The 12,811-nt window shown below is 45.1% G+C and overlaps 1 protein-coding gene across 1 annotated transcript in view; it reads left to right on the top strand.

Moving 5' to 3' along the window:
* The window catches only part of PAFAH1B1 (platelet activating factor acetylhydrolase 1b regulatory subunit 1), a 112,789-nt gene that overhangs the window by 69,045 nt on the left and 30,933 nt on the right, over positions 1 to 12,811 (top strand). The window contains exons 4-6 of the mRNA XM_015418889.1: positions 5,688 to 5,762; positions 8,401 to 8,607; positions 10,442 to 10,610. Coding sequence (XP_015274375.1) covers positions 5,688 to 5,762; positions 8,401 to 8,607; positions 10,442 to 10,610 — 451 coding nt within the window. The remainder of the gene's footprint in view (positions 1 to 5,687; positions 5,763 to 8,400; positions 8,608 to 10,441; positions 10,611 to 12,811) is intronic.

Genomic DNA, 12,811 nt, shown 5'->3' with positions numbered 1-12,811 from the left:
CACCTACACTGAAACACCTTAGCTACTGTTCTGCGATATATCAAAGGAGTGTGCATTTCTCGTCATCCCACATCATTCATTTTATTCCAAGTGTGGCTCTGAGGGACCCACCAGAAGCTCATAGATTTCCCATGTGGAAACTTCACATCATTCTCTCTGCTCTCAACAAAACACCCTTTGAACCGCTTTGGGATGTCTCCCGCAAATGGCTAAGAATGAAGACACTGTTCCTTGTTGCCGTCACGTTGGTTAGGAGGATGTCTGAAATAAATCTTAATAAATAAATCTTAATAAATAAATAAGTAAATAAATAGACTCACTTTCAGCAAAGGCAACATTTGCATCTTCCAAAGACAAAGTGGTCTCTAGACCTGATCCCATATTTATCACCAAGGTTAAGTCTGCGTTCCACAGGTCCCAGGAAGTGCACCTACTGTCATTCTGTATAAAGCCTGAGCATCCAAAGGAAAAATCTTGGCACACACTCAATGTTGGAAAAGCATTAAAGTATTACTTACAGCGAACCAACTTCTTTAGAAAAAACAGATGCTATGTTCATATCCCTTCCAAACGGGCCAAAGGATGTCCAGCTCGGCCATAAGCAACACCATCATTAAAGCTTACAAAGTCCATAATAGTCTGGTTCCTTCAGGTATCACAGTTCATTCTGTCCAGAGTGCTGCCACCAACGTGGCCTCCATTAAGCATGCTGCCATTGAAGAGGGTCAGTAAAGCAGCAACCTGGTCTTTGCTATCCCCCTTCATCAGACACTACAAAATCAACACATACAGTTCAGCCGATGCCACCTGTGGTAGAAGGGTGCTGCAGAACATCATAAGCGATGATGACTGTAACCTGCCCAGTAATTAAGCACACTGCTCTAGGAGGTCCTTATCAAGATGTCCTCCGCCTCAGAGGGAGACCAGACCATTTGATCCTTACCGTGAAGGTCCTTCTCTGAGGCATCCCTCCCGAAGGCATCACCAGGAAGACAGTAAAGCAGGTTTTTCTTCGTCTCAACCTTTGTTCGCTCACCTTGTGTATGTATCTGCTGTTTTTCTGTTTCCCCCCCTCCTACTGTAGAGGCAAGAGCTTAGTCTAAACTGCTGATGAGGTCACCAGACTGAAGAGGGTGACTCCCACGAGGCTGAATATAGGAAGCTTAAAATGAGTAGTTCCTGCATCCCTTGATTGGATGGTGGGAATCACATTTCTATACCTATAACATACCTATAAAGCCCTACATGGCCAGGGTCCAACCTACCTGAAGGACCGCCTTTCCCTGTATGTTCCCCCAAGAGCACTACGGTCAGGGGCCCAAAATTTATTAGTCATCCCGGGCCCTAAGGATGTCAAACTAGCCGCCACGAGGACCAGGGCTTTTCCGGTGGCGGCTCCTACCTGGTGGAATGAGCTCCCGGAGGAGATCAGGGCCCTGCGGGATCTTATGCTGTTCCGCAGGGCCTGCAAGACGGAGCTCTTCCGCCAGGCTTTCGAGTAGGAGCCACCGCCCCTACTATACCACCACCGCCCTGAGGTCCCGATTAAACACCTACTATGGAAGAATCCTTCTGCCGTCTTCTTGGGACTTTGGACACTCGATCCGCCATCTTCAGATTATGAATGGCACTGAGCACTTTGTTATTAGATTTTAATATGTAGCATATGTTTTAAATTGTTATGTATATATTGTTTTACCATGGCAAGTTGTTCTTGCCTCTGTAAGCCGCCCTGAGCCCACTGGGGAGGGCGGGGTATAAGTACGAAAAATAAATAAATAAAAATAAATTATCAAGATGTCCTCCTTTCACGGTAAATATCCAATGGTCTGTTCCCTTCCGTTAGTGGAAAATGTAGTCTGGATCCAACCCAGAGCCTCCAGTGGACCATTGTGTAGTTTTCATCCTCCTTGTATCTTTCCTGCTGTCTCAAAATTTCACTTTTAAACTGTTGACCTTACTTGAATTGTGAGCCACCCCCTGCAGAACTGCAGCGTCAGTTCTGTGCAGCAGCATAGCACGCTGTCCTGTACTACCTAAATGCTTAAGGGCAGGCTCTTAAACCAGAGAAGTGATATTCTAGGAAACATTCACTGAATAATAGTAATATTCTAGGAAATATGCACACCAGTATGCTTGTCCAGTCCTTGCAGTATTGATAATTCTCTCCTTCTGTCTCTTAGTGTAGCTTCTGGAAAGCAGTAACTATCATGGTGTGATCTGGAAGTAACTTTGGTACAGAACACATGAGTGACTATAGCTGTGAGAAATTGAAATGTTATGCTGACCTCTAAGTGCCTAGAAATGCAACCAAGAAAGTGTTGAAGTTTGTCCATCTTACCAAAATACCCACTTGAGGCTCTAATTTGATTTTCCTGTATCCCATTCAAATAAAGTCTACCTGTAATCTCATTGTTCATGTAATTGAAAATGGGGCTTGATAAAAAGAGGGCTGGCCCCATCCATCAACCTCATTAAAAGAATCCTCTTCCCCAAAAGGTAGAAAGGACCTGAATATGCTAAGCAGCAATAAGGGAGGATGGTTAACTTCCTTACGAGAGAATCGCACAGGGAAACTGGGGAGAATAAATTAATCACGACTCTTAATAAATTAAAAGACCTAAAAACTGAGCATCAGTGGGTTGGAGACTAGCCAGGCAACAGCTTCAGGGGGTACACTTGGCTCCAGCACAAATTAGTTCTGCAAATAACCCCAAATTCCCCCAAGCACAGAAGATGGAAATGTTTCCATCGTGCCTTCTCACCCAAGAAGGTAATCCAATTATAGATTCTGATCTACAGCTCGCCTGCCTTTCTGTATCTTCTATAGCACTCACCTCTCTGAGTCTCCAGAACCCAAAATGTCAGTCACTGCATCTTTCTTTCCCTCCCTGGATTGTTCTGAAATTTGATGTAGGGCAAGAATGGAAACTAGGTCTACCCATAGACTGGTAGAGTAGATGCCTTTTATTCCACACTTCTACACATGTTACTGAGCTTCTCAGTTGGTAAGTGATTCTTGGCTGTGTCTCCGTTCAGATGGGTACCACAGAGTGGCTAGAGAGGGCAAGGACTGAGGAAATCTCGGTATTTTGAGGCCTGTATGTTTGTATACCCTCTCCTATTTGTCTTCACCTTCAGGCATAAGGTAGATGAACCTTTTTGAGTTATGGTGCCTTGATTGTGGGGTTCCTTCCTTTCAGCAGTTTTACATGGGGCCAAGACTGTTGAATGTTAGCACCAAATGAAAACATTTTGCTCTCTGGGTTTGTGGTGTATTGCCAGTGGATGGGCCCTTACCCTTCACTAGGGATGGGCATGAACTGAACCATGAAGCAAAATTCATGACAATTTTTGCCCTGTTCTTGGTTCTCGAACAGAAGTTCATGCCATCATGAACTTTCAGAGCAGGTTAGTGCTGTTTGTGGTTCGTGCATGGGGCAGAAAGCCAGGGTTTAAAGGGGCTTGAGTCCCTTTAAAACCCTGCTTTCTGTTCCCCTCAAGCCTCAAAAACAGCTGAGTGACAGGGAGGCACTCTCCACCAATCAGCTATTTCAGGCTGTCTTCTGCAATTCTCTTAAAGTTCAAAGGGACTGCAGTCCCTTTTAATGGGATTTATGGGGCCACGAACCAAACAAATTAGCAGTTCGTGAATGGGTGGTTCAGCTCGTGGCTTTCCAGAAACCAAACTGCATTTTCATGGTTCATGCCCATCCCTACCATTCAGAGTTCTACAGTTCAGGTTTCTTCTAAAAAATCCTCTAAAATTCTGGCTATTACTGGCCTCTGACTCATTTATTATTTTACTAATGATGGCACCATGGTTTGTACAGTTCAGAAGTCTCCTCAGGAGCCGTACTGAGGACTGGGGCATAGATTAATTAGTAAATGTATGTTGTTTTTAAAATGTGCCTCCTGTTTTGCATATGAGATTTCAATGCAACTTTCAGTAAAAATAACAAAAAACAAACCCTGAAGTGTTCTGAAATAGTTCAGTTGATTGAAAACCATCAGGGTAAAAGATAGCCAGTAACCAAACCCACCCGTCATCCCACGCCAGAAGATCAGGATACAGTGAGCTTTTACTGGCATCTCTTGGGGCCTGGGACCGACTTAGAACTTATCTGGTCTCTCCATCTTCACCAATGCAGACGTTTTTGGGCCAGAGCTGGTTTTGCCCAGGGGAAGATCCCTCGGCTTATCGCTGCTGGAGGAAGCAGGGCCTTACCAGATTTTGTGACATCATGGCTGGGGGCTGCCTACATACTCAACAAGAAATAGAACATAAGTTACAGGGACAGGTATCCTGGTTTGAATATGAACAAGTTAAACACTTAGTGGTTTGAATATGAACAAGTTAAACACTCACATACCCCTCCGCCGGATATGATTTTGCGCCCGTTTGAAGATCTTATGGCAGCTCAGTTCTTACCTAACAGGGGATTGGTGTCGAAAGTGTACTGTCTTCTCAATTCTCAACATAAAGAAGACCAGACTGGATATCAAACAAAATGGCATAGAGATATTGGTCAGGCGCTTACCTCAGAACATTGGACTGCAATCTGGTCCTCTCCTCTTTGCCGCTCCCGTTCCACCAATATTCAAATGTTAACTTATAAACTTTTATTTCGATGGTACCTGACCCCGCATCAGCTGCATGGCATTAACCCCGCAATCTCGGACAGATGTTGGAAAAATTGTTGGGGCTGTGGCACCTATATTCATTGCTGGTGGGAGTGTCCCAAGGTCCAGGCCTTCTGGAGAGAAGTCAATGCCCAAATACTTTTCATTACAGGTTGCGCCCTCCAACTACAACCCTCCTTGTTCCTTTTGAATCATTGGAGCCATCCTGCCCCCAATGGGCTTGTGAAAGAGTTGATAGAATTGTGTTTTGCGGCTGCTAGGAATGTTATTGCATTTCATTGGAAATCTAAGAAGACGCTGCTATTGAGCGACTGGTATCTGAAATTGTGGGACTTCTTTTTACAGGACAAAGTTTCCACTAGCATCCTACGATCTGAAAATCAACCCGTTCCTGACAATCTTCAAGAAAAATGGATGCCCCTCTTAGAAGCATCAGCAGCACATAAAATCGACACCTCCCTGTTTGCCCTGCATAAACACCAGGATTTGCTTTCTTATTTTTAACTGGTTTTTTTATATTAAAAAAAAAGTAACCAAACCCACAGGTGAATTAAGGCAACTCATCTCCAACACACCCACAGAAATCAATATGTTAAATCAGAATTCGCTTTCCAATGGCCTGTTCAAATACTGCTGCAAAATTTCAGCTCTAATTCCATGACAACTTGGTGATAAATATTGTGTATTGTACTTCTTAAACAGTCACATTCCAGCTCTGACAATGGATGTTAATTTCTTTACATTAATCCTATTTGCAAGTATTAGAGTATCTAAAGAGCACAAAAGCACTAGCAAAAGAGAACTTCATATAATTTTTAAATAATTAATTCCTCTGGTTTTAATTTGCAAGTTTGCGTTCCTGCATGTTAAGTATTTGACAGTGTCACAATGGTTTGATAAGCCATGCGGTTTAATCTCTGTAATTTTTAGAGAGCAGGAAAACTGTGTTCTGATGAAGAGAGCCTCTGAGGTCTTTCCTAATGCAAGGGAGGAAACCCTGACTGAAAACTGCTGAATGTGACCACTGTTTCTGATTCCTTTAGAATGAAGAGTTAGATAAGAAGTATGCTGGGCTCTTGGAAAAAAAATGGACATCGGTTATAAGATTACAAAAGAAGGTAAGCAGAAGCCACAGTATACTGGCAATGAAAGTGTTGTATTTGTAGTTAATAGAAATGGAACATCATCTTGGGAGAACTTTTTAAGAAATTGTCTTAAAGATATTTGTACGTAGGTGTCGTAATTTTAAGTTTTTAATGCTGCATTTCTGTATTTCTGTAGTGGAAAAAGAGAACTGCAGGGGTTAGACTTGGTCCAGTATTTTCTGAACATGTTTGTTTTCAGAGGAGGCACCAATTGTGCTGATGTGCTCCTGATCTAATGCACCAGATTTCAAAAGCAACCATTTTTAGAAAATGTGCCTACTATAAACGTCTGTTTTTGAAAGGCTTCTATAGTTATGGCAGAGGAGAGATACTCAGGTTTTGTATTTCCTGTCAGTTTGATTAGATGTGTCCGGTAGGGCAGTATATATATTTTGCTTGGTTTTTTTGCTTACCCCATCTTCTTATGCAACACTGTAGTTCAATTAAAATAGCATCTGAGCTTTCTTTCAGCATTCTCTTCTAGATGCATTTGGACACATCTGCAGTTAATTGGAGAACAGAATCGTACAGATCTAGAGTTTGGAGGAAACATCAACAGGGCTGAGGGCGGGAGAGGTTATAACGGCTGGACTGGGGAGGGGCAGAAAGAATGCAGTGGGGGAAAGTGGGTTATATTTATATGCAGTAATTGTAAACCATCTTTCAGTCATTGACAGAACAATTCACAGATGAAAAATAAACTGATAAGACAATAGAAATCTAAGCTGCAGTTATAGCATCTAAAAATATCATACATTCCTTTTGTTCCCAGTGCTAGTTGCCCAAGTAGAATAGAATGTGTAATGATTCCTTGTTTTACTGTGTGTGTGTTCCTTTAAATGTTTGGTTGTAGTGCAGTATTAGCAGAATAGAGTGATTGAGAGAGACAAGTGTGTTGTGATTGGAGGACGACTGAGAGTGGGAGGAGGTGTTTGAAGTGAAAGTGTGTGTCTTGAAGAGTTTGAGTGAATCTGAGTAGAGAAGTCAGTTAGAGAAATCAGTTGGAGTTATTCAGTTAGTGAGTCTGAGAGAGAGAGATGACTCAGTTCTGTGTGGATTTTTAAAGAATTCAATATATATGTCTGTACAAGTTTAAGTGTGGAAGAGATATGAGAAGGGTCTGTGAGACTCCAAAGTTATTAAAGAGAATTAATACAAAGAGCTTTGCCAGTGTGGCTACCCAGTGAAAGAGTGATTCCTGTTAGAGAGGGATCTTATGATCAAAAGACTGTGTATGATACCTTGCACGTTTATTTTACCAGTTTCTCTTCCCCAAAACAGTTAAAGTTAACTAGCAACTTATTTTTTGTCTTTAACCAATAAATTATATTTTGTTTGAGTTTAACCCAGAATACAGTTCAATCCTTCCTCAGGGCCACATAGACCTCTGAAAGCCCAGACCCTAGGACACATTACCACCAGCAGCAACAATAGCAGAAACAGAGAGAACTTTTGGAATTTCTTAAAATTCCTGGTGGCAGCAGAAACTACCCAGTTTATAAACACAGAGTATAATTTTAAAGTGGAACCAGTCCCCCCAAATAAGCAGTGCGCCACAGAATGTGTCTTCCCTTGCCTTTGAAAAGAGGTGAGGAAAGGAATAAGTCAGGCCTCCAGAAGAAGATGATTCTATAGCACTGGGAGAAGTACAGGAAAAGTTCTGTATCTGGTGGATGGATGCTAACTAGTCTTACACCCACCTGGCAGCAGGGTCTTCTTGGCAAATCTTAGAGTGTAAGCTCTCTGAGAGGTAAAAAGGGGCATAGAGTGGAATTGTTTCAAAATAACCAGATCTTTGGCTAAATTACACAGGAGACCATTACACCTTAACAAAAATTCATTTCAGTATGCTTTTCCTTGGATGCACAGAAGTGGATGTCCATTATGCATGGCTAAATACCCATCAGAAGGGGGGGGAGGAGGAGGAGAGGAATGGTACAAAGAGAGGCTAGTATAAAACAAGATCCAATCAAACGTTTACCTGGAGAAGGTGTGAGAAACTCCCAGCCTACAATAGAGTAGAAGAAATACCGAATTAGTGCAGGTAACAGAAGAAAGGAGCAGTGACTCATGAAAGCTCATTCCCTACCACAAATGTTAGTCTCTAAGGTGCTGCTGGACTCTTACTCTTTTCTGCTGCTACATCTTGATCTACCAGGATGAAATGAGTTAGTGGAAAAACTAACATCTGTAAGGGGTGAGATATGTGAGTTATTAGCATCTATAGTGAGTTAGGAATCCAAGGTCCCTGTTAAACTTGTGACTGGGGTACATTGTCTTGAATTTGTGAATGAATTCTAATTTGACCCTTTTGTGCTGAATTCTACCTGTGACGTTCTTTAGAAGGAGCTCAGTTTAAACTGGGCTTGTAGTAATTGGAGAGTCCTACGGTTATTAAGGCTGCAATCCTTTCCTGGGAGTAGTAGGTCCCATTGAGTACAACTGGACCTACTTCTGAGTGGGTCTGCTTAGGTTAGGACTGCTCCCTGAGAGTATATAGGTTTGGTAATGGCTAAAAGTAATTTAACTCTCCAAGATTTTGTGGTTGTTACTCTACACCTTACTCATCTGCTCTCTTGTCTTCTCCTCCTCTGTCCTGCAACCCTTTTAGGTTATGGAATTAGAATCCAAACTAAATGAAGCTAAGGAAGAATTCACATCAGGTGGGCCGCTTGGCCAGAAACGAGACCCTAAAGAATGGATCCCTCGTCCTCCAGAAAAGTATGCATTGAGTGGTCATAGGAGTCCTGTCACAAGAGTGATTTTCCACCCAGTTTTCAGTGTCATGGTCTCTGCTTCAGAGGATGCGACAATAAAGGTAAGCTCTTGGATATAGAGAGGGCTACATCTCCTTGGTGTTGCAGCGCTTGGTTAACAGGCTCAGTTTGCAGCAGGAAGTGGGGCTGAAAGGAAGAAGCCAACAGCTGCGGCCTCCAAGTCAAGAGTGAGTAGGCTGGTCAGGAGCTATGCATGGCTCTCAGCATACACTTTTCTGGGTATTGTGATCAAATTAGCATCTGTAAGGGGTTTTCTGTGTCCCTCAGGCAGCTCCACCCTTGCTCCCATGCTGCCTCCCAAGAATGCCTCTCCCTACTTTGTCTCCCTCTCAAAGCCCATCTTTTCCGCTGAGCCTGTGGCACGACTCCTGGCCCCCCTGGATGAACACCTGTTTGGCCCTGTTCTTGTTCTCCCCTCTGCCCTTTGTTTTGCCCTCCCTGCCAAGTTTTCAGTTGTAAACTTTTTGGGGAAAGGAACTTGTTTTGTACTCTGGAAACGATCCCGCTCATTCACAGGCTGCTGTATAAATACTCAAGCTTGACAGTTTCTGCTTGCTCATCATAATGGGACTTGGTTTCCAAAGGGGAGTTGGTTGCCCCATTGTCTTGAAGTCTGCATTTTGTTGGTGCATTGCTGGGCACACTACAAGGTTAATGGTGACTGTGTGCTACTGTAACCATGAATCAAGGCCCCCTTCAGATATGCTTCCTCCCATGTTGTCCCCTCCCCGATGGCTCTTGATCTGTGCGAAGCTGGAAGGAGAACATAGGGTGAGGCTCTGCATGGCCGCAGCCACGGCTTCCAGCCTGTGGAACCCTCATGGGGGAGCTTGTTGGAGTCTAGCTGCCTTTGTGCCGAGCCAGACCCATCAATCTGTCCAGCATGGGATTGTTTACTGTGGCTGGAAGCAGCTGCCCAAGGTCTCTGGGGGAGAAGAATCTTTCCCAGCAGTGTGCTCTTCCACTCAGCCACAGCCCTTCCCCACAGCCCAGTTCTGTTCTAAATCTGGGATTCTGTTCTAAATCATGACTGGGACTGCCAAAAGTGCTAGGTGACTGGCTGCCTCTTAATTCCTATAGTGAATCTGTACAGTCATACCCAGAGCAGATGCTTGGAAGTTTCTTGCAGGCGCTGTACAACTTTGAAGACTTCTTGTTCAATCCTAGCCATGCCACGCTTGAATATTGCACTTTCTAATATCTGTTGGGCATCTTTAGGATTGATTCTGTCTGGGATTTTTTGGAGAAGGCTGGAATCTTCCCCGTGTCAGCAAGCAAAAGTTATATCCCTGAAGAGTCTCACAGGAAGGGACTCATTTGTGTTAAAGCAACGATAACCATGGCAGTCATTCTTGTGGGTTGGTGGTTTGGTGTAGTGGTTAAGTGTGCGGACTCTAATCTGGGAGAACCGGGTTTGATTCCTCACTCCTCCACTTGCACCTGCTGATGTGACCTTGGGTCAATCACAAGCTCTGGCACAGCTGTCCTTGAAAAAGAGCAGTTTGTGTCAGAGCTCTCTCAGCCCCACCCACCTCACAGGGTGTCTGTTGTGGGGAGGGGAAGGGAAAGGAGTTTGTAAGCCGCTCTGAGACTCCAAGTGAAGGGCGGGGTATAAATCCAATCTCTTCTTCTTCTTCATCAGTTGCAAACAGTGGTTGGGGTGTGTACTTCCTAAGCGTAATTAATTTGAAAATTGTTAAGTTTTCTGAACTATGCCTCTCTCCCTGCTTCTTTTCCACTATGGAATACAGTCTTCTGTTCAATTGATATTAAGTCAGGTGCCAGACTGCCTTGCCATGTGCAAAATGGGAGGGGCTTGGAAGAAAAGGGAGGTTAGGCTGATACTAACATATTCCCCTTGTCCACTCTACTTAGGTATGGGATTACGAGACGGGTGATTTCGAACGAACCCTGAAAGGCCACACAGACTCTGTGCAAGATATTTCTTTCGACCACAGTGGCAAGCTATTGGCTTCCTGCTCTGCAGATATGACCATTAAGCTATGGGATTTCCAGGGATTCGAGTGTATCAGAACCATGCATGGTAAGCCATCGACAAGATTTAGCCAGCAATCCAAGACTGAAAAAGATAAACTGGTCCCAACCATCCAACTGGTCCTGATGTAAAGCCTCCCCGCCCCTGGAGGTGTGTGTGTGCAGGGTAGGATGAGCTGAAGTGTAGTTTGCATAAAACCAACAATATCAAGAGTTTGCTGTCTGAGTGGCCAGTGGGAGCTTCCATCTCTGCTACTCCATACAAAAATTCCCTGCACCCAGAAACCCAGGGTTCTCACTAGGCATCTTGGAATGGGTGAATCCCACCAGTTGCTCAGGTAGCAGGAACAGTTTCTTCAACTTCCTGTCTTTGGGGTGGGACTCACCCAGTTTCACTTTTGTTTCCTGCCTCGACAGGGAGTTCAGCTTCTTGAGTGGGCTCCTTGCCATTCTCAAGCGACCTCAAACTTTGAGAGAAAGACTTCTGTCATCTCCCAGCCTGTTCATTTTCCTTCTTCACACCTCTGCTTAGCTCTTCTTCTGTCTCCAGGGCTTCTTGCTCCCCCCCCCCCAAATGAATGGCTGCTCAGGAAGCCTCAGAGACTTCTGAGCTACATGGGAGAGACAAGTTTCTCCTTCTTCCATCTGTTCCTCGAGGAGAGAGCTTCCCTGACAACTCTAGCCCGGAGAGAACTTGGAACACCGCTGTGGCTCAAAAACAAAAGCACCTGAAAACATGCCATGAAAAAGGTGTGAAAATGCCTCCCCCACCCACCCCCACCTTGGGGGGTGCCAAGCACTCCCACCAGAGGTCACCCTCACCTGCCCCGAGGGAAGGGACCAGGCATAGGGAGGGGCATGCTTCATCCCATTGGGACCCTGGCTTCCAGTGGCCCACTAAAGTGATCCACAAAGCCTCTTCCTTCACTGCCACCTCAGCGAGGGCTCGGGATCGAAAGCCTGTCCTCCCAGTCAGAGCCCAAGAGGGAGGGAGCCTTCTTCTCAGAGGAGGAGCCCACACGCCTGTTGAGTGCGGATGATTGCCAGTCCCTCCTACCCACGGCGGTCCTGACTTCAGATGCCACAGAAATCCCTGGCTCTGGGAGAAACCCACAGGGAGTAAATCCAGGCCCCAGGGGAACAAGGGCATCTTTCCCAGGGCATCCTCCTCAGAGAGGTCTGCTTCCTTTCCCGATTTCTTTGAAAAACTGATGAAGGGAATGTGGGCCAAGCCTATATCTAATAGGCAGTAGGGGTGTGCAAAAAAAAAAATTCGGAAAAATTCGGATTCGGGTTTACTGGACCCGATTTTTTTCGGGAAACCCGGAAAAACCCGAATATCTATATCGGTAAAGCATAGATATCTGAAATTTTTCGGGAAACCCGAAAAATTCGGGTCCATTATAACCAATGGGGCCATTGAAGTCAATGGCAAAAATCCTCTTGAAACTTTGTGGGAGGCTGGGGGGGAGGGGGTTTGGGGTAGAGGCTCCAAACTTGGAGCGTGCTTACTGGAACCTCTCCCCAACATACCCACCAAGTTTCAAGACGATTGGACCAGGGGGTACAATTTTATGGGCCCCCAAACAGGTTGCCCCCAGATCAGCTTGCTGCAGTTTATTCGCGGTTTGCCGCCGAAATTCGGCGGCAATTCGGCAACATTGTATCCTATGGACCTTGGAGTGGGTAAGCTCCAAACTTGGAGGGTGGTTACTAGAACCTCTCCCCTACATACCCACCAAGTTTCATGAAGATTGGACCAGGGGGTCCAATTCTATGGGCCCCCAAACAGGTTGCCCCCACCCCATTGTTCTCTATGGTGGGAAAAAAATTACGTTTTTCCCCACCATAGAGATCAATGGAGGGATGGGGGCAAACTGTTTTGGACAGCATGTTTGCAAACTTTTGCCAGACCAGCCAGCCCCAGCCACACTGCAGCAGAGAAGAACCATACAAGTGCCCCCCCACAACCTGTGCCGCCAAACTGGGTGCCCAAAACCCCAAAACCAACACAACTTGGCTCAAACCAAAGAATCTCTCTACAGCAGCAGCACTGAGGTAGCATGTCTGTCCATTGCCAATGCCAGCCAGACAGGCCCAGCAGCAGAACCAGAGCAATCTGCCCCCCCCCCCACAACCTGTGCCAAGGTGCAACCAATCAGTGCCCAAACCAACTTGGTGCAAACCAGAGAAATTCTGCAGACAGCAGCAGCAGCCCACAGACTGAGGGAGCAAGCAAGTGCATGCCAG

The sequence above is a fragment of the Gekko japonicus genome, unplaced genomic scaffold (assembly GCF_001447785.1).
Source record: "Gekko japonicus isolate JY-2015 unplaced genomic scaffold, Gekko_japonicus_V1.1 scaffold1911, whole genome shotgun sequence".
Lineage (NCBI taxonomy): Eukaryota > Metazoa > Chordata > Lepidosauria > Squamata > Gekkonidae > Gekko > Gekko japonicus.
This window is presented reverse-complemented; position numbering and strand designations above follow the sequence as displayed.